Source organism: Ranitomeya variabilis, chromosome 1 (assembly GCF_051348905.1).
Source record: "Ranitomeya variabilis isolate aRanVar5 chromosome 1, aRanVar5.hap1, whole genome shotgun sequence".
Taxonomy (NCBI): Eukaryota; Metazoa; Chordata; class Amphibia; order Anura; family Dendrobatidae; genus Ranitomeya; species Ranitomeya variabilis.
The window spans coordinates 991,122,062-991,145,280 of record NC_135232.1 but is presented as its reverse complement, the minus strand read 5'-3'; the positions used below and the strand labels follow the sequence as shown (position 1 = coordinate 991,145,280).

At 42.9% G+C, this 23,219-nt stretch overlaps 1 protein-coding gene across 4 annotated transcripts in view; it reads right to left on the bottom strand.

The window, feature by feature from the left end:
* Window positions 1-23,219, bottom strand: part of KLHL2 (kelch like family member 2) — a 146,757-nt gene that overhangs the window by 52,141 nt on the left and 71,397 nt on the right. For all 4 annotated transcript variants that reach the window (XM_077279459.1, XM_077279460.1, XM_077279461.1 and 1 more), the window contains 2 exons: window positions 20,698-20,814; window positions 301-450 (listed from right to left, as the gene is read on the bottom strand). In XM_077279459.1, coding sequence (XP_077135574.1) covers window positions 301-450; window positions 20,698-20,814 — 267 coding nt within the window. The remainder of the gene's footprint in view (window positions 1-300; window positions 451-20,697; window positions 20,815-23,219) is intronic.

Here is a 23,219-nt window from a genome sequence, read left to right as displayed (position 1 = left end):
AGCCTTACAATAAGGCAGCATTCATGGGACCAAATGCCCCATGTTACTGGAGAGACATGTCCTGTCAGATGCTCCACAAACTGCGTACTAATAATGTACCAGTCTGAATTCAGCTAAGGTCCAAGTAAGAGAATCTGAATGTCATGAGGGAAATCTCTACAATGGGAAGGCTTTCCTCTAATTCTAGTTTTTACTCCCATCAACAGTTACATGTATACGGAAAAGAACCAGACGGTTCTCATGTTCTGAAGACGGCACTGCTGTGTACAATATGCCGAGGGTTGGAAAGTAACATCCTACCTTGGGAAGACTGACGGGAGTTCTCTGCCGTGTCCGGGCACTCTTTATTAATGTCCGCTGGTCTCCAGGTAGTAAGTGGTACTTCATAGCTTCAATGAGGTAATCCTTACAGGCACTGCTGTTTTTCACTAGAGTCTCTTCTTCAACTCTCTTAAAAACAGAAATGATCTGATGTCACAATCTGCACACATTCACGGCATTTCCTGCAAGTATACCCGTCCATACAGTGGCACCGACGCTCGGATTACAAGAATGGACACCGTTCCTGCAGTCTGATGCTTTTGGGGATTATGTGGGATCCGTAACCACAGTGCCTGACACAGTGCGCCCGGTCTCTACTTAGTACATCCCATTTTTTATATATATTTGGGTCCGGTAGATCTTGGTGTTGGCTAAAAACTAAAAGAACCTTACATTTTAATATGTTAGTTTTTAATTATACGGGCTCTATGAGGAGATTCCAAAATTAATATGGATTAACGGTATCGTGTAACATGATGCAAATGCATCAGAGATACTGGAGCAAGTTTCCTCTATTTCATGAGCGTGACGTGTCAGTTCAAAACTATTAGGATAAATGAGAGAACCTTGATTTTGGGGATCTCCTCTGGTATCACTGACACATGCTAGTCTAGGCCCAGATTTCATTCTACACTCCTCAACATTGAAATTGTAGCACTAAGAGGGAAAAGTTGTGGCACCATGGAAATGACAGGATCGACATATGTCATATCACTCACAGTAGCAGAACAACTACTGTATTTTTCGGATTATAAGACCCTCCGGATTATAAGACACACCCCAAATTTTGAGGAGAAAAATAAGAAAAAAATATTTTTTAATAAAATGGTGGTGCTTCTTATAATCCATGCATCTTATTGCTTACCGGGGGTGGTGGGTGCTGGAGGAGGCAGGAGTGGGGCGATGCTGTACGCCACAGGCTAGGATGAGGGGGGGCTCTGATGTGCGGCGCGCTGGTGTGGGGTCTTGTGCTGGTGCATGTCCGATGCGGTTGCTGGCCGGTGCTGCGTGGGTGTCTGGCGCTGCCCGTGACCCGGGGCTCTGCAAACTTTTTGCGACAGGCCAGAGCCCCGGTAATTCCATGGTTCCCTGTGCGGTGGACTCTGGGAATATAGCCACCACCGGGGGCGGCGCATGCATATATGGTGATCTCAGGACCAAGATTTCAAGAGATGAGACACCCGGACACCCCCTCATCCCAGCCTGCGGCCTACAACAATGGTATCAGTAAGGCATGTATGCTTTGTAAGACACACCTCCCATTTTCCCCCCAACTTTGGGGGGAAAAAAGTGTCTAACAAAGCGAAAAATACGGTATTAATAACCTCATTAATAACAGTGAATGCGTGTAAGTGCGAGGATTTCTGTATGTGGCTCTCATACTCAACACTAACAAGATGTTTAAATAGGTCTCCATTATTTCCGTAACAAGTCTCTCCATCCTGCGATTTTCATAATTCCACAACTTTTCCTTCTTGGAGTTCAAATTTATATGATGAGAATATTTAGTATATTTTTAAGCTTTCTAATTTCTATGTAAAAATCCACTAAGAGCATGAATATTATAAATTTTTCACATGTAATATATATATATATTTTTTTTTTTTTAGAGAGATCGCGCATTTAGAAAAGCAGCTGGTTACTGCATTCCGAAAGAAATATATAAAACAGAAAAAAGTACAAGGTAAACATATTTGTGTTTTCACAGTGGAATCCTATGGTGACCAACATCTATTTCACGGGAATATCCAATCATAGCTTAACCCCTTCATGACCAAAGGCATTTGGGACCTTGATGACCCCCGAAAAAATTTCAAACTGGAAAGCTGCATTCTGACAGCAATTTCTATTTTTGCTGCTTAGTCTACCCTGATATTTTTTCCTTGTGGGACAATGATGGCTTTTTAAATTTATCTAAAATTGGAGTGGATATTTTTTCCATTTTGCAGATCTTCCATGGGAAAATGGGCAGAATTGCAAAAAATACACAGTTTCTAATTTTTTATTTTTTTTTGCGTAGTTGATTCAACGTAAAATAATGACCTCAAAACTGAATATTGTATTTCTCCGATGTGTAGTACTGCCACACATGAATATATTGTTCAACGTCTAATAACGGCAATACGGTGTTGCAAGGACACCTACACCGTTTTAGTTTTTTTTCTAGAATTGCTCTCTCTAAGGCTATGTGCACACGTTGCAGATTTTAATGCCTTTCCGCTGCATTTTTGGCCGCATGGATTCGCATCAAGTCCTCAGTGCAGTCAATGTTAGTCTATGTAAAATTGACATTTGTTGTGCACATGAGGAGGAAAAAAAATGCGCAGAATCGCAGCTTTTTTCTCCGCAGCATGTCAATTCTTTTTGCGGATCTGCAGCGTTTCTGCACCCATTGACTTCCATTGTGTCAGGCCAATCCGCAGATGTAAAAAAGATCTGTGGTTTTGCTGCGGATGAAACGCTGCAGATCGGGAGGAGGGAAGTTTGTGGGCGGAGTGTGTACTATACTCTCAGCCAGTTAGGATATATATTTAAAACTTAGTCTTTATTAAGCTCATTAAAACCTCCTTCCAAAGTACAAAAAATTGTGCAAAAAGTGTGCTAGTGCAAATAAAAAAATTTTTGTACACACCACATGTACCAATACATAGGGGCACTACCAAGTTGTATATATTCTCATGCATGGTCTTTATCTGCCCTTATAAATCAATATTCACAAATTTTCAAATGCAATATACGATCCCCATCTCTCTAGTGGGCAACCTGTCTCTTACACTGGTCAACAGCATTTTTGGTGCCAAAGATATTTCATCGAATTTAGGGTATTTTTGGGGTGCTGATTCTGAATATGTCATCAGTTTTGCCAGATTGGCTCAAGTTTTTGAGATTTTTGGTATCTTATTTATAGCACTTGTTGGTAAATGCGACGCATCATCTCATTAATTTCTTTGGATTAGTACTTGAACTGAGCAGTTCTCAATATAGTTTTGTGTTAATTAGTGTTCTAAAAGTTTGTTCATAGCTTGATTTTTGCACTAACTTTATGTTGTTGTCTGTTTTCCAGTGAAAAGCATGAACTCATCAAGAAGAAGTTGTCTTAACGATCCAGACTCATTCTGTTACATTTGTGGTGAATACACACTGCCAAAACATAGAAGAAACATAACAGACTTCGTAAAAAAAGTGTATTTTGCCTATTTTGGGGTTATGCTTGGGGACCAAGACAAGTTTTGGGCACCACACATAGTGTGCAAAGCATGTATCGAATTATTACGAAAATGGAGCAAAGGACAAAGAAAAAGCTTCAAATTTGGTGTTCCAATGGTGTGGAGAGAGCCAAAAAATCATCATGATGACTTATTTATGGTAAACACAGGTACAGGCACATCTTCACAATGAGGGACAGGCCTTCTTGCAGATTCCATGTTACTCCCATTTTCGTTTCTTATGCTTATTGAATCCTTGCACTTGCACTGCACAGAAATAACAGTCATCATGATGATTTTTTGGCTCTCTCCACACCATTGGAACACCAAATTTGAAGCTTTTTCTTTGTCCTTTGCTCCATTTTCGTAATAATTCGATACATGCTTTGCACACTATGTGTGGTGCCCAAAACTTGTCTTGGTCCCCAAGCATAACCCCAAAATAGGCAAAATACACTTTTTTTACGAAGTCTGTTATGTTTCTTCTATGTTTTGGCAGTGTGTATTCACCACAAATGTAACAGAATGAGTCTGGATCGTTAAGACAACTTCTTGATGAGTTCATGCTTTTCACTGGAAAACAGACAACAACATAAAGTTAGTGCAAAAATCAAGCTATGAACAAACTTTTAGAACACTAATTAACACAAAACTATATTGAGAACTGCTCAGTTCAAGTACTAATCCAAAGAAATTAATGAGATGATGCGTCGCATTTACCAACAAGTGCTATAAATAAGATACCAAAAATGTCAAAAACTTGAGCCAATCTGGCAAAACTGATAGCATATTCAGAATCAGCACCCCAAAAATACCCCAAATTCATTAAAATATTTTGGACACCAGAAAAAAATTTTTTTTTTGTTGACCTGTGTTATCTATTGAACCTATATCAATTGAATATTATATTGTTTTATACAATCTGTGTTATTACACATGTGTATCTTGTCCTCGGGAGGTACTCATTATCACTTGCCTCCAATCATCATGTGGCCATTATATCTCTTATTGTTTTTTCAAGAGATGGCAGTCCAGAAAACAACAGTAAACAAATTGATATACCCAGGGAGGCACTTATCACCATTCTTCCCTGGTGATCATTTAACCATCATGTATATCTACCGTTGTTTCATCCAACATATGGCGGTACAATGTATATAGCAGCAAGCTCAAATTGATCAAGGAAAGTAAAACATAGGTCCAATTCCTGTAACATATCAGTTATCCCAAATAACCACCTGAATACATCTATGCCTCTCATCTAAAGAGACTCACTCATAGGCATACGTTCTATATGTCATCATATTGGGGTTTTAAATATCATTTCTCAGATTATACTCATCTATAGGACCGGATATGTCCACCAGTTTTTGTAGCGGAGTTCACAGGGTCCCATCCATGGCAGTGAATAAGTCATGTACTTTAGCCATGTGGTCCTTCTTATATACAGTGTCTCCCAACGCGTTTCATCATATTAAGAATCATCAGGGGGATCAGGACATTATTATATAAAGTACTAGCATTTTTTCTCTGTGTGTGTCCCTGTGTGCGGGTGTGTATGTGTGTCCCTGTGTGTGTGCGGGTCTGTATAAGCAGCCATTGTCTGATGGAATTACTGATCCTATCCGGCAATGAATGCTCACAGTGACAGCATTGCCAATGATAGGAAAGTAGTCCCATCAGACAATGGCTGTGTTCAGTAGTAAAAAAACAAATATATACAACATATAACATACACATAACATACAACACAACATAGAGAACATACTTACCAAACACCTAGTCCCCGAAGCCCTAGATTCTCCTGTAATTAAAATAACATGATAAACCAACCTATACTTACCTTTCCGCCATGGTCCAGTTAATAACGAGTGTCCCATGACAATCTACTATGTAGAACAGTGACATCGGGTGATGTCAGTGCTCTACAGGGGCCCCGCGATGAACTGACAGCTGGGGTAATCCTCCGCAATGTATATCCCTCCGCCACTGCCGGGAGAGAGGTCACTTAAGTTCATTCTCTTGCCGGCAATGCTGTGTGAGAAAATTCCCACGCAGCATTGCTGTAAAACGAGAGAATGAACTCAAGCAACCTCTTCAGTGATGCACTGCAGGAGCCATTGTCTCCTGTCAGTGTGTCACTGGAGGTCCTATAGAGCAGTGACATCACCTGATGCCACTGTTCTATAGGGGAGATCGTCGTGGGACACTCGTTATTAATTGGACTATGTCAGACCAGGGAGTATACGGTTGGTTTATTATTTTTTATTTTTTGCAGGTGATCGATGGCTTCGGGGAATTAGGTGTGTTTGTAAGTATGGTGAAATTAAGAATATTAAAATACTTTTTGTGGCTGTGTCTTTTTAACTCTTTCACTACTATCGGATATCATCTTACAATCAAAGGTGACATTAACCCCTTATTACCCCATATGCCACCGATACAGGGCAGTGGGAAGAGAGAGGCTAAGTGCCGGAATTGGTGCATCTTAGAAATGGGCCATTTCTGGGGTGGCTGTGTGCTGGCGTTTGTAGCCGGGGGGGGGGGGCAATATCCATGGCCCCTTCCTAGCCTATGAATAACAGCCCGCAGCTGTCTGCATAGCCTTTGTAGCTATTAATTATAGGGGGACCCGACATCATTTTTTGCCCCCCCCCCCATCTTAATAGCCAGTAAAGGATATAAATATTGGCCCCCAGTCACAGGCTTTCCCAATCTGGACTTGAAAATTGCGCAGGAGCCCACACAATTTTTTTTTTGCCTTTTTTCTTTTTTTAAATTAAACAGATATTGTGCTTAAGGCAGGATCAGACTTGCAAGAAACTCGGGACCGGAGTGTGCGGCTGCATGTATTTCTACGCTCCGGTCCAAGTGCCGGCGGCAGTGCCAGGTAATGAGGTGCGAGACTCGTGGGAGTTTCTTGCAAGTGTGACCCCGGCCAACACAGATTTTGTGTGTGTGTGTGTGTGTGTGTGTGTGTGTGTGTGTGTGTGTGTGTGTGTGTGTGTGTGTGTGTGTGTGTGTAAATATGTCTTTATAGAACTCTTTATGTACCATTTTATTATGTTTATTACTAAACATCGGGCTTGGTATTATCTATATCTAGCTATAGATATATCTATCCATCTATCTCTCTGTGTGTGTAAACATTCTTCAATGGAGTATGTAAATTAAGAGGTTGGACAAGAAATGACATAATTTTTTTGTTCAATAATAGATCTTTATTTAGCGTTCAAAACGCATGCAAATCTGCATAAAAAAACGCATCAAAAACGCATCAAATCCACACCTGCGGTTTCTGCCAAGAGATGCAGAATCTGCGCAGAAAATTCCACAGGCAAATCTGCAATGTGTGCACATACCCTAAAAGTTTTACGGACGAAGTTATATTTCTAAATGCTTCCACAGTATAGGTATGGGCTGTCATGACCAAGCTTCTCCCCCTTCTCTGATCTCACTTTGACAGGAGACATACAAAGGAGAGGTATTACTGTATTTTGCAGATTATAAAACGCACCCCAAATTTTAAGGAGAAAATAGGAAGAAAAAACCTAATTTTTAAAAAAAATAAAATGGTGATGCCTCTTATAATCCATGCGTCTTATTGCTTACTGGGGATGGTGGCTGCAGTGAAGCGGGGTCCCAGGGTCGCTGCTGGAGGAGGCAAGAGTGGAGTGTTGGTGCAGGCAGCAGACTGGGATGAGGGGGTGTTCGGATGTGCGGCGCTGCCGGTGCTCTGCCGACATCTTGTGAAAGCCCAGAGCCACCGCAGTTACATGGTTTCCTATGTGGTGAACTCCGGGAAAATGGTCACCGGATGCACAGATGGAGATCTTGGCACCAAGATCTTGAAAAACTTGAAAAAGGCATCTGCCGAAACGCCTAATTTTAGGGGGGTGAGGGGTCAACTTTTTGACTATACATGTAAAATGATTGGATTCATTAAATATTGAGAAGTTCTTTGCAAAAACGTCTACTACTGTTCCTTCTACGCTCACTGGATATCTCCCTTTATTTTTGCTTGGATACAACTGCACAAGAAAGGGATATACAGTGACATCGGTGGGGACAAGCCTTACTGATCACGATCAAGCACACCCCTATGACTAAACAAGCAGGTAAGATAACTATATGAAAATTTTTTTTAGCAGGATTACAGCGGCGATTTTAATGGAAAACAACGTGTTCGTGATGCACACTGCATCACAAAAAACACACTGGGGACACATCACATGTTACAAAGGATAAGACAGGTTCCCAGATAGTCATACCACACAAAATTATTAATAAATAACATTTACCACATGTCTATTTCACGTCAGCATCATTTTTTAAACATGTTTTGTTGTTAGGAAGTTAATATGCATTTTTTTCCAAAAACATTTACAAAACCATTTATTTTTTTAGGAACCACATCACATTTGAAGTAACTTTGAGGGATCTATGTGACAGAAAATAACCAAAAGGCTCAAAACAGCATTCAAGAAGTTCATTAACCCTGTAGGTACTTCACAGTAAATAAATCTATGCGGAAGGGAAAAAAGAAAAAAATTTAATATTTCCCACAAAAATTACTACTTTAGCTTCAATTTTTTCATTTTCACAATGATAACAGGAGAAAATGGACCACATAATTTGTTGGGCAATTTCTTCTGAGTACACAGATGCCCCATGTGTGGTGGAAAACTACTGTCTGGGCACACAGTAGGGCTCAGAAGGAAAGGAACGCCAACTGAGTTGTGGAGGGCAATTTTGGCTGGAATAGATTGCTGATGCCATGTCACATATGAAAAGCACCTGGCATGCCAAAACAGCAGAAACCCCGACAAGTGACCCATTTTGGAAACTACACTTATTGAAGAATTCATCTAGGGGCATGGTGAACATTTTTAGCCCTCAGGCAATTCACAGAATTATATAACATTAAGCTGAGTAAAAGGAAAATTACCATTTTTCCACTAAAATGATACTCTGGCCCAAGCTTTTAATTTTCAAAAGGGCTCATAGGTGAAAATGAATGGTGCAATTTGTTACACAATTTCCCCCGAGTACTCCAACAGCCCACATGTAGAAAGCTCAGAAGGGAAGGAACAGCATTATTGGGGTTCATATCGTGCTAGAATGTAGCATGTCACATTGGCAGAGCCTCTGAGGTACCAGAAAAGTGGAACCCTCCCATAAGTGACCCCATTTTACAAACTACACCCACCAATTAATTCATCTAATGATGCAACGAGCATGTTGAATACCACATGTGCCGTTCAGAAATTTATGCCATTTGGCGGTAAAGAAAAATAATTACATTTTTGCCACCCAAAAATTGTTTTAACCCCAGATTTTACATTTTCACAAGGGGAAATAGATACAATGGCAACAAAATTTGTCACACAATTTCTGCTGAAGGTGGCAATACTCCATATGTGTCTGTACAGTACTTTTTAGCAACATAGCGAGACTCCATGGGTGTTTTCCAGAAATAAGCAGCAGTGGCTGTTGCTGAAAAAAAAATGATAAATCTGCCATTGTAATGACCAGTACATTGTAGTGCCCGTACATTGTATTGCTCGGTACATTGTGCCCAGCTAATGCTTCTGGAGACAACCACCTAGTACATTAAGCAGGCTCTCATCACTACAAAAATGCCAAGCACATGGACGCTAAATATGGTTTAGGCACACTGTGGGGCTCAGAAGGGAGGTGGACATTTGGATTTGGGAGAGCAGAATTCACTGGATTTCTTTTGAGAGCGCATAAGCTATAGAGCTTTTCCAGAAACTTTGTGATACCAGTAACATGGAAGCCCCCTATATTTCCATTCACAGGTGACAGACCAGAGTGGGGACTTGCTTTTTTTGTGGATTGAGTTTAAGCTTTTATTGGGAACACTTTACAAAACATTTTGGATTGCATTTATCCTATGCTCTTTGCTGAGCACTTATATAGGGGTTTCCATTTAAATCTCCAAATAACGTGATTCAGAGGAAACTCCTAAAAGATCCATTCACTATAATGAGGCAGCAGAATTACTCTGGACTCTGTCTGGCTTATGTTCAACTGTGTCCTTTTCAGAGGTGCACAAAACTGTGGCCGATGGCACTTTCATGCACCCTAAAAAAACCGGACCCACAATGGCTCATAAGCCACACTGCATCCACAGTGTTTCCATAGGTCTCATTATAGGGAATCTTGCGCTGGGGGTTCTGTCTGTCTGTCATGTATTTCCAAGATTTAAACATAAAACCCGGTGTAAGAGCTTAGCGCAGAATAAATGTGAATGGAGCCTTACTGCGATCTTTGGGAGGCAAAATGAAAGGAAAATCCACAGCAGGTGAATTTGTTATTTTTTACACCGTTCACCGTGTGGTATAAGTGATTAGACAACTTTAGTGCAATTACAGCAATACCAGATTTATATTAGCGTTTAAGCTTCAATACTATTGCACACTAAAAAAAAAAAAAAAAAAGCACCTTTTTACTAAAGGAAAAAAAGTTTTTGCATCGCCATATTTTGAGAGCGATAATTTTTCCATATTTCGGCTGAGTCATGTGGGGGCTTGTTTTTCACAGGATGAATTGTTTTTATTGGTACTATTTTTGGGCACAAGACATCTTTTTGAATCACCTTCTGTTCCAATTATTGGGAAGCAGAATTGACAAAAAAACAGCAATTCAGTAACTGCTTTTTGTAAATTTTATTTATGCCATTCACTGTGTGGTAAAAGTGATAAGGCTGCTTTGTTCTTCGGATCAGTACGATTACAGCGATATCACATTTATATAATTTATGTAATTCTGCTTTTACACAAAAACTATTCTATCGAAAAAATAATTGTTTTTGCATTGCTATATTTTGAGAGCTATAGTTTTTTATTTCTCTGCTGACAAAGCTGTATGGCAGATTGTTTTTTTGCAAGACAAGATGACGTTTTCAGTGATGCAATCCAAAAGTTGAATGTATTTTATTTACTTGTTTTGGCGATATGATGAAAAATCAATTTTTTGTCATGTCTTTTAATTTTTTATTTACAGTGTTCATTTAAGGAGTTAACTATTGTGATAGTTTTATAGATCAAATCTTACCAGAATCAGCGATACCAAACGTGTACTTTTTTGTGTTTATATTTATAAAGGCAAGAAATCCCACTTATTAAATCTGGCAGGGCACACCTGTGAAGGGAAAACCAGTGACTACCTCTTGACGCTCATCAAGAGAATGCCAAGAGTGTGCAAAGCAGTCATCAAAGCAAAAGGTGGCTACTTTGAAGAACCTAGAATATAAGACATAACAAAAAAGTGTGAAACAACTGAAATTAAGTATATAATTCCACGTGTTAATTCCTAGTTTTGATGCCTTCAGTGTGAATTTACAATTTTCATAGTCATGAAAATACAGAAAAATCTTTAAATGAGAAGATGTGTCCAAACTTTTGGTCTGCACTGATATACATATACATACACACGCAAACTGTACACATATATATACACACTGTACACATACATATACACACATACTGTATATTATATATATTATATAATATATATCGCATACCAGTTTTGAAAAATGGCACGTTTCTGGAAATATATACTGTGGGTGGCCTTGAAGTGGTTAATAAAAGGCCAAAAGGTGAGGCGAACATAAGTGGTTAGAGTTTGCATTGATGTGGATGTAGATTTAAGCTCACGCTACACTAACATGGCACTGCAGTAGCCTGAGGGCAGACGTGTGGACTTGAGGTTACCTATTGGAAAGTGCTTTTCACAGGACGTATGCAATATGCATTGCTGACTTAAGGGAACACAATTCAGGCCAAGCACATAACTTACATACAATCAATGGTGGTTACTAGATTGTAAAAAAATAAAGAAAACTCTCCAGCATGTGTTGGGTCAGTATTTTTGTGTTTTTAAAGGGCACCTGTCACCCCGTTTTTTGAAGATGAGCTAAAAATAGCGTTAAATAGGGGCAGAGCTGGGCGTTACATTAGTGTCTTTGTGTGCCTTTATAACCTACCTAAGCTGCCGAAATACCTTTGTAAAGTCGCTGTTTTCTGCTGTCACTCACGCTGGTCTGGTCCTATGGGCGTGGTGACAGCGCTGTTTCTCCCCCAGAAACCTGCTCATCATTACGTTGGTGGCGTAGTGGTGTGCGCATGTCCAAAGCGAAGATCAACTGCCCAGGAGATTCAAAACAGCGCGGTCTTCGCTATTCGCCGTTTACCGGTGGGCGCGGCCATCTTTCCTGTGGCCGCGCGTGCGCAGATGGAGCGCTCTGCTGCCCGGGGCTTCAGGAAAATGGCCACAGGATTCCGCGCGTGCGCAGATGGAGATCGCGGCGGCCATTTTCCTGAAGCCCCGGGCAGCAGAGCGCTCCATCTGCGCACGCGCGGCCACAGGAAAGATGACCGCGCCCACCGGTAAACGGCGAATAGCGAAGACCGCGCTGTTTTGAATCTCCTGGGCAGTGGATCTTCACTTTGGACATGCGCACACCACTACGCCACCAACGTAATGATGAGCAGGTTTCTGGGGGAGAAACAGCGCTGTCACCAGGCCCAGGGCCGGCTCCAGGTTTTTGAGGGCCCCAGGCGAAAGAGTCTCAGTGGGCCCCCTTTAACACATACCACGATTCATGATTGCATATAACACAGCCATGTAGTATATAACACAGCCCACGTAGTATATAGCACAGCCACGGAGCATATAACACAGCCATGTAGTATATAGCACAGCCACGTAGCATATAACACAGGTATGTAGTATATAGCACAGCCCACATAGCATATAACAGCCCATATAGTATATAACAGCCACATATTATATAACACAGCCATGTAGTATATAGCACAGCCACATATTATATAACACAGCCCACGTAGTATATAGAACAGCCATGTAGTATATAGCACAGCCACATATTATATAACACAGCCCACATAGTATATAGAACATATACAACAGCCATGTAGCACAGCCCACGTAGCATATAAAAGCCAACGTAGTATATAACACGGCCCATGTAGTATATAGCACAGCCATGTAGTATATAGAACAGCCATGTAGTATATAGAACAGCCATGTAGTGCATAGAACAACCATGTAGTATATAGCACATACATGTAGTATACAGCACAGCCCCCCTCCCCCAAGAATGGCCCCATAGTCCAGTACTCACTGTCACTGTTATAGTTAAAAAAAACCAAAAAAACACTCCTCACTTCTCAACGTTCCCGCGCCTCGCTGCTCCTTCCCTGCTCCGGTCTCGGTGGCTGCCGCTGCACTGCCTGACACACAGCGAGTGCGCGATGATGTCATTGCGCACCCGCAGCGGCAGAGTGGAGAATGATGGGAGAGGGAGCGTCAGGTGATGCTCTCTCCTCCATCATTTGCTTTGAACTTTACCGGCGGCCGGTAAAGTTCAAAGCGGAGGCGGGGGAGTTGGCACTTGCGACAGGTGGGCCCCCCTGCCTCACAGGGGCCCCATTATAGCAGCTGCGTGATGTGCTGCTAGCTGAGGGCCCCTGGGGGAGCGGGGGCCCTAGGCACTGGCAGCTGGCTGCCCCTAACGCCGGCCTTGAATGGGCCCCCCTGTCTCGCCAGGGCCCCGGCACTTGCCCGGGTACGCCGGGTGCTGACGCCGGCCCTGACCACGCCCATAGGACCAGACCAGTGTGAGTGACAGCAGAAAACGGCGACTTTACAAAGGTATTTCGGCAGCTTAGGTAGGTAATAAAGGCACACAAAGACACTAATGTAACGCCCAGCTCTGCCCCTATTTAACGGTATTTTTAGCTCATCTTCAAAAAACGGGGTGACAGGTGCCCTTTAAGATCTCACTATGTTATTCAACTTCCATCAAACCTTCACAGCAGTATTTGGAGTAAAAAAAACAAAAAAAACTAATTCAATATATCTTAGATGTTGAATCGGACCTTTTGTCTTCTATATAATACAGTTCATGAATTTGGCCAAAGATAGATTTTTTTTTTTCATTCTGTGCTACAATTTGCAATATTTTTCTTTTCTTTTTTTGTTTTAGCATTAGCAGTTACAAGTCCTTTGGCAAAAATGTACCAAAACAAAAAATCCTTCATAAACCTTTATCCATTCAGTGGGAGAAAAAAAATGCAACATTTGATAAAAGTTGCTTTTCTTGAATCTATCTAAAAATATCTGGCTATTTAAAGTTCTCATAAAAAGTACAATAAAAATAAGACTTAGATTGTCAACTTGGGAAAAAAAGGGATATAAAACTTGTAGAAAAAAAAGGTGCAAATACTAAAGCCACACGCACAAAAAAAGAAAATTACTCCAGTGAAATGGCAATTATGACGAGATCACACCTCACCACCTGCACGCTCGACCCGCTCCCATCTCACCTCATCCCTAACCTTTCCACGGTCTTCATCCCAACCCTAACGCACCTCTTCAACCTCTCACTCACAACAGGTGTCTTCCCCTCATCCTTCAAACATGCCAAGATCACACCCATCCTCAAAAAGCCCTCCCTCGACCCATCCTCTGTGTCTAGCTATCGCCCGATATCTCTTCTTCCTTATGCCTCCAAATTGCTGGAGCAGCACATCCATCTTGAACTGTCCTCTCACCTCTCCTCCCTCTTTGATCGATTACAATCTGGCTTCCGTTCCCATCACTCAACTGAAACTGCCCTAACTAAAGTCACCAATGACCTACTAACTGCCAGGAACAAGCGACACTACTCTGTCCTCCTTCTCCTGGACCTGTCTTCTGCCTTTGACACTGTGGATCACTCCCTTCTGTTACAAATCCTCTCATCTCTTGGCATCACAGACTTGGCCCTTTCCTGGATCTCATCATATCTGACAGATCGGACATTCAGTGTCTCCCTCCGCCACACCACCTCCTCACCTCGCCCCTTGTCAGTTGGTGTTCCTCAAGGCTCTGTTCTAGGACCCCTACTCTTCTCCATCTACACCTTCGGTCTGGGACAGCTCATAGAATCCCACGGTATGCAGTACCATCTCTATGCTGATGACACGCAGATCTACCTATCCGGACCTGACCTCACCTCCTTACTTACCAAAATCCCGCACTGTCTGTCTGCTATTTCAGCCTTCTTTTCTGCTCGCTTTCTACAACTGAACATGGACAAAACAGAATTCATCATCTTTCCCCCATCTCACTCTACCCCTCCACCAGACCTATCCATCAATGTCAATGGCTGCTCACTTTCCCCAGTCCCACACGCCCGGTGCCTCGGGGTGATCCTCGACTCTGCCCTCTCTTTCAAGCCACATATCCAAGCCCTTGCCTCCTCCTGCCGCCTCAAACTCAAAAACATTTCCCGGATCCGCGCATTCCTTGACCGTGACACCACAAAAACACTAGTGCATGCCCTTATCATCTCCCGCCTCGACTACTGCAACCTCCTACTCTCTGGACTCCCCTCTAGCACTCTGGCACCACTCCAATCCATCCTACACTCTGCTGCTCGACTAATCTACCTGTCTCCCCGCTATTCCCCAGCTTCTCCCCTATGCCAAGCCCTTCACTGGCTTCCTATTGCCCAGAGACTCCAGTTCAAAACCCTCAAAATGACCTACAAAGCCATCCACAACCTATCTCCTCCATACATCTGTGACATGATCTCCCGGTACCTACCAACACGCAACCTCCGATCCTCTCAAGACCTCCTTCTCTACTCCCCTCTCATCCCTTCTTCCCACAACCGCATCCAAGACTTCTCCCGTGCTTCCCCCATACTCTGGAACTCTCTACCCCAGCACATCAGACTCTCGCCTACCATAGAAACTTTCAAAAAGAACCTGAAGACTCACCTCTTCCGACAAGCCTACAGCCTGCAGTGATCCTGAACCTACTGAACCGCCGCACAACCAGCTCTGCCCTCTCCTAGTGTATCATCACCCATCCCCTGCAGATTGTGAGCCCTCGCGGGCAGGGTCCTCCCTCCTTATGTACCCGTGTGCCTTGTTTTTTTTGCTCATGTCTAATGTATTTGTCTATATTTGCCCCGTATTTCACATGTAAAGCGCCATGGAATAAATGGCGCTATAAAAATGAATAATAATAATAAATAATAATAATGAATGAGGTCCAAAAACAGGCTATTGTGAGATGTTGGGATTTTGACAAAACAAACGCTGTCTAACGGCCTTTGAACAGCAGTTACCGATAGAAGAACTATGCTACATTCCTTTAACTAATAAACACTGTTGCTTACCTCATGTGCAGCATTACAGTAGGTTAGGTATCCATGGTTACAACCACTCATAGTGACAGTTAATTGCTAGCGGTCATAACCATGGAGACCTAAACTATGTCGCAGTCTGCAGCTTACCAGGAGAACTATACTACATTTCTTATTGGAGGCATTTGCGAATATTATTACACTTACTACAAGTTGGGATAAGATCTTGCAAATGGGAATACCTCTTTAAGGCTATATTCACACAGCGTTTTAAAAAAAAAAACATTCAATACATACCATTGTAAGTATCGAATGAATGTGTCACAGATGCCACACATTGCATCGGAGCTACTGAAAATGGCGCTTAAGGTTTACCAGGCTAGCGTTGTTTGGAGCGGTACAGTAGACAGATTTTTCCAAACAGCAAGGCCAAGGAGAAAAACATGCGCCTTAGACTTATGCGCTTTATGGGGGGGTATGCTATTGTGATGAATACCACTGTGTGTGGCATTCATATGAAAGATCCATTCAAAGGGGTTGTCGCAGAACAATCCTTGATGGTTTATCCAGAGGACATGGCATAAATGAGATGCCCCATTCCGAATACTGCCCTGGTCACAGAGACAGGAGATGTGGCTGCGCATGGATCCCGCGCTCTATAATCACTGCTATAGGACCTGTGACTAGAGCCCAGTGCGCCTTGAAGCTGCAGCCATTAGATTGCTAGACTTATTGCACATCAGGTTGATACGCCATAAATGCCAGATGTGGGACAGTCTTTAACCCCTTCACGCCATTTTCTGATTTTTTTCTCCCCTTCTTCCAAAAGCTATAACTTTTTTTTTTTTTTTGGTCAATATGACTGTATGAGGGCTTCTCGTTTGTACTTTTCAATGGCACTGATGTTACCATATAGTGTACTGGAAAAACAAGGGAAAAAACCCAAGTGTGATGATATTGCAAAAAAAGTGCAACTTCACATTTTTTTTTTCCCCATTTACCATGTTCACTATATGGTAAAACTGACCTGACAATAAGATTCCCCAGGTCAGTATGAGCATGCAGATACCAGACATGAATATTTTATTTTTCATTTAAGTGGTGAAAAATAGTTCAGAAATGTGTATGAAAAAACATTTTTGCATTTGTAGCCATTATCCGAGACCCGCAGCATTTCCATTTTTTGGGATTTGGGACTGTGTGAGGGCTTATTTTTTGCACCCTGAGCTGACTTCTTTTTATTTATACCATTTTGGGGTAGATACAATGTTTTGATTGATTCTTCTTGCATTTTATTTATTGGTTTACACTCTTTACCAACCGGATTACCGTATATACTCGAGTATAAGCCGAGAATTTCAGCCCATTTTTTTAGGCTGAAATTGCCCCTCTCGGCTTATACTCGAGTCATTCCCAGGGGTCGGCAGGGGAGGGGGAGCAGGGGCTGTGTAATCATACTCCTGGCGCAGTCCCTGGTTCGCAGGCAGCTTCTTCCTGTAGTGAGCGGTCACATGGTACCGCTCATTACAGTAATGAATATGGACCCCACCCCACTCCACTCCCATAGGGGTGGAGCCGCATATTCATTACTGTAATGAGCGGTACCATGTGACCGCTCACTACAGGAAGAAGCTGCCGGCCCAGGGGAACCAGGGACACCGCACCAGGAGCAGGTGAGTATAACGCAGTGCGCGATATTTGCCGGCTCCCCGTTCCACCGTCGACGCCGCTGTCTCTTCCCCGTCCTCTGCAGTGACGCTCAGGTCAGAGGACGCGGTGACGCAATTAGTGTGCGCGCCACTCTCTGCCTGAACTGTCAGTGCAGAGGACGGGGAAGAGACAGCGGCGCCCGGCGGTGGAACGCGGAGCAGGTGAATATAGCAAGTGCCGGGGGCCTGAGAGGTGAGTATGTCATTTTTTTTTTTTTTAAATTGCAGCAACAGCATGTGAGGCAAATGTCTGTATGGAGCATCTTATGGGGCCATGTGCAGCATTATATGGGGAAAATATCGGTATGGAGCATCTTATGGGGCCATGTGCAGCATTATATGGGGCAAATATCGGTATGGAGCATCTTATGGGGCCATGTGTAGCATTATATGGGGCAAATATCTGTATGGGGCCATGTGCAGCATTATATGGGGCAAATATCTGTACGGGGCCATGTGCAGCATTATATAGGGCAAATATCTGTATGGAGCATCTTATGGGGCCATAATCAACATTTGTGCAGCACTATATGGGGCATATTTTAATACGGAACATCTTATGGGGCCTATCATAAACTGTATGGAGCATTATATGGAGCGTATTTTGTATGGAGCATCTTATTGGGCCATCATGAACTGTATGGAGCATTATATGGGGCATCTTATGGGGCCATCATGAACTGTATGGAACATTATATGGGGCATCTTATGGGGCCATCATGAACTATATGGAGCATTATATGGGGCTCCTGATTCAATATGGATATTCAAAAACACTTAACCTACTGATGTCTCAATTAATTTTACTTTTATTGGTATCTATTTTTATTTTTGACATTTACCGGTAGCTGCTGCATTTTCCACCCTAAGCTTATTCTCAAGTCATTAAGTTTTCCCAGTTTTTTGTTGCAAAATTAGGGGGGTCGGCTTATACTCGGGTCGGCTTATACGCGAGTATATACGGTAATGTTATATTTTGAAATATCTGATAATCCTGAACGCAGTGATACCAAATATGTATATTTTTTATGTATTTTTTTAATGGTTTTGTTTTCAATGGGGCAAAAGGGGGTGATTTGAACTTGTGTTTTTTAAATGTTCACTTTTTACTGTATTGAATAATATCCCTTTGGGAAACTTGAAGTTCCGATTGATCGCCTGTGCATATCAGCACTGCTATGTACAGCGAAAATCACGATCTATGAATGCCGGCCACGAGTATGCACAGGGGTCTTCTGCGGGCCCCTAGATCTAATGACAACCCATCAGTGCCCAGCTATCATGTGTCGGGGTTGGGTGGGATTTATGACGCGCGTCCAGCCATTGTGTGTTTAATTCCACTATCAGAGATTTACAGCAGGATTTGACAGGTTAACAGTCAAGAGTGGAGCACCACTTCACCCGCGGCTGTTAAAGGCTCATGAAAGCTGATGAAAATCAGCTGTCACGTGGGGGAAAAGACAGGGCCATGACATATATTTACGTCATATGTCGTGAAGGTGTTAAGGTATACGATAAACAGTTGTCTGAAACGCGTTAATTGAGATTACACAACATTGTTCCAGAAGTTACTGAAGGTGTTTAAAACCCCTTCACGACATGCGCCGTACTGCGCATGTCGTGTCTCCCCCTTTGATGTGGGCTCCGGCGGTAAGCCCACATCAAAGTCGCGACATGTCAGCTGTTTTGTACAGCTGACATGTGCGTGCAATAGCGGCGGGTGAAATCGCTATTCACCCGCCGCTATTAACCTGTTAAATGCCGCTGTCAAACGCTGACCGCAGCATTTAACTACCGCTTCCGGCCGCGCGGCCGGAAGTGAGCGCATCGCCGACCCCAGTCACATGATCGGGGGTCGGCGATGTGTCAGGACAGTAACCATAGAGGTCCTTGAGACCTCTATGGTTACTGATGCCGGCCTGCTGTGAGCGCCTCCCTTTGGTCGGCGCTCATAGCAAGCCTGCATTTCAGCTACATAGCAGCGATCTGATGATCGCTGCTATGTAGCTGAGCCAATCAAGTTGTTCCAGCTTCTAGCCTCCCATGGAGGCTATTGAAGCATGGCACAAGTAAAAAAAAATGTTTTTAAAAATATGAAAAAAATATAAAAAATATAAAAGTTTAAAACACCCCCCTTTCGCCCCATCCTAAATAAAACAGAAAAAAATAAAAATCAAACCTACACGTATTTGGTATCGCAGTGTTCAGAATCGCCCGATCTATCAATTAAAAATCGCCAAACAGCGTAGCGAGAAAAAAATTGGAAACGCCAGAATTACGTTATTTTGGTCGTCACGACATTGCCTTAAAATGCAATAACGGGCGATCAAAAGAACGTATCTGCACAAAAGTGGTATTATTAAAAAGTCAGCTCGGCGTGCAAAAAATAAGCCCTCACCTGACCCCAGATCACGAAAAATGGAGACGCTTCGGGTATCGGAAAATGTTTTTTTTTTTTAAGCAAAGTTTTTAATTTTTTTTCACCACTTAGATTAAAAATAACCTAGACATGTTAGGTGTCTATGAACTCGTCATGACCTAGAGAATCACAATGGCAGGTTAGTTTTAGCATATAGCGAACCTAGCAAAAAAGCCAAACAAAAAACAAGTGTGGGATTGCACTTTATTTGCAATTTCACCGCACGTGGAATTTTTTTCCCGTTTTCTAGTACAAGACATGGTAAAACCAATGGTGTCATTCAAAAGTACAACTCGTCCCGCAAAAAATAAGCCCTCACATGACCATATTAACGGAAAAATAAAGTTATGGCTCTGGGAAGGAGGGAAGTGAAAAACGAAAAAGGGCCGCGTCTTGAAGGGGTTAATACTGCAGCAGTGCCGGATCAGCCAAAACCACAAGAATTCACTTTAGTCCTCACAACTAGAGAACCATTTTAAAGGACTGACTATGATATGGAGAGATGTAGTGATGAGTGAATGTGCTCCCGAGCATGCTCCGGTGCTAACAAAGTGTCCGCGGCGTGCTTGAAAAATATGCTTGAATTCCCGCGGCTGCATGTCTCGCGGCTGTTCGACAGCTAAAACACATGCCTGTTTGTTAGACAATCCCTGCATGTGTTGCGGCTGTAGAACAGCCTCGAGACCTTGAACATATTATTTGAGCACCCCGAAGACACTCTGTTAGCACCCGAGCATGATCAGAGAACACCGTGTCCGGAGCACATACCCTCATCACTAGTGACATGCTGTTCGTGGAAAACATGTTTTAGATTCATCAATAAAAAAAAAAAAAAAAAAAAATTATTTTGATTACCTGCACTAAATAATCTCTTGAAAGTAACGGAAGGCGAACGTGCTCCATTAGATGTGACATGTGCTCCTGACGCACATCTTTGTCGTGGTTTACCCAAGTAATTACTGCTTCAAACACCTTGAAAAAGGAAAGAAGAAAAATAGGTCATAGATTAAAATCATAAAAACATAGAAATTCAACAGACAAAAGAACTGTCATATTATAAATGGTAAAATAGGCACAGAGCACAGCGCTACCTCTCCTCAGTCAGTGTCTGAGCATCATGGTGCAAGGAGCGTGACTGAACACTACATCTGCACTGCAGCCCCTTCATTCTCTGAATTGGCGGGAGTCCTAAAAGTAAGACCACCAAGGCTCTTTAACCCCTCAATTATACAGTGAGTACGGAAAGTATTCAGACCCCTTTAAATTTTTCACTCTTTGTTTCATTGCAGCCATTTGGTAATTTCAAAAAAGTACGCTCTGCACCCCATCTTGACTGAAAAAAACAGAAATGTAGAAATTTTTGCATATTTATTAAAAAAAGAAAAACCGAAATATCACATGGTCATAAGTATTCAGACCCTTTGCTCAGACACTCATATTTAAGTCACATGCTGTCCATTTCCTTGTGAACCTCCTTGAGATGGCTCTACTCCTTCATTGGAGTCCAGCTGTGTTTAATTAAATTGATAGGACTTGATTTGGAAAGGCACACACCTGTCTATATAAGACCAGCTCACAGTGCATCTCAGACCACATGAGAATCATGAGGTCAAAGGAACTGGCCAAGAAGCTCAGAGACAGAATTGTGGCAAGGCACAGATCTGGCCAAGGTTACAAAAGAATTTCTGCAGTACCCAAGGTTCTTAAGAGCACAGTGGCCTCCATAATCCTTAAATGGAAGAGGTTTGGGACCACCAGAAATCTTCCGAGACCTGGCGGTCCAGGTAAACTGGGCAGTTGTGGGAGAAGAGCCTTGGTGAGAGAGGTAAATAAGAATGCCAAGATCACAGTGGCTGAGCTCCAGAGATGTAGTAGGGAGATGGGAGAAAGTTCCACAAAGTCAACAATCACTGCAGCCTCCACCAGTCGGGCCTTTATGGCAGAGTGGCCCGATGGAAGCCTCTCCTCAGTGTAAGGGTACCGTCACACATTGAAATTTCCATCGCTACGACGTTACGATTCGTGACGTTCTAGCGATATCGTTACGATATCGCTGTGTCTGACACGCTACTGCGATCAGACACCCTGCTGAGAATCGTACGTCGTAGCAGATCGTTTGGAACTTTCTTTCGTCGCTTGATCACCCGCTGACATCGCTGGATCGTTGTGTGTGACAGCGATCCAGCGATGTCTTCGCTTGTAACCAGGGTAAACATCGGGTAACTAAGCGCAGGGCCGCGCTTAGTAACCCGATGTTTACCCTGGTTACCAGCGTAAACGTAAAAAAACAAACCGTACATACTCACCCGTCGGTGTCCTTCAGGTCCCTTGCCGTCTGCTTCCTGCTCTGAGTGCCGGCCGGAAAGTGAGAGCAGATCACAGCGGTGCTGCGCTCTGCTCTCACTGTACGGCTGCACTCAGAGCAGGAAGCAGACGGCAAGGGACCTGAAGGACACCGACGGGTGAGTATGTACTGTTTGTTTTTTAACGTTTACGCTGGTAACCAGGGTAAACATCGGGTTACTAAGCGCGGCCCTGCGCTTAGTTACCCGATGTTTACCCTGGTTACCCGGGGACTTCGGCATCGCTCCAGCGCCGTGATTGCAACGTGTGACCGCAGTCTACGACGCTGGAGCGATGACCATACGACGCTGCGACATCACGAATCGTGCCGTCGCAGCGATGAAAATTTCAATGTGTGACGGTACCCTTAGACATGAAAGCCCGCATAAAGTTTGCTAAAAACACATGAAAGACTCCCAGACTATGAGAAATAAGGTTCCCTGGTCTTATGATACAAAGATAGACCTTTTTGGTGACAATTCTAAGCGGTATGTGTGGAGAAAACCAGGCACTGCTCATTACCGGCAAAATACAATCCCAAAAGTGAAACATGGTGGTGGCAGCATCATGCTATGGGGGTGTTTTTCAGCTGCACGGACAAGACAACTGGTTGCCAATGTAAGGAAACATGAATGTGGCCAAGTACAGAGACATCCTTGATGGAACACTTATTTCAGAGTGCTCTGGCCCTCAGACTTAGCCGAAGCATCACCCTAAGCACACAGCTAAAATAACAAAGGAGTGGCTTCAGAACAACTTTGTGACCATTCTTGACTGGCCCAGCAAGATCCCTGACCTAAACCCACTTGATCATCTCTGAAACCTGACCTGAAAATGGCTGTCCATCAACGTTCACCATCCAACCTGACGGAACTGGAGAGGATCTGCAATGAAAAATGGCAGAGGATCCCCAAATCCAGGTGTGAAAAACTTGTTCCCAAGAAGACTCATGGCTGTACTAGCTCAAAAGGGTGCTTCTACTCAATACTGAGCAAAGGGTCTGAATACTTATGACCATGTGATATTTCGGTTTT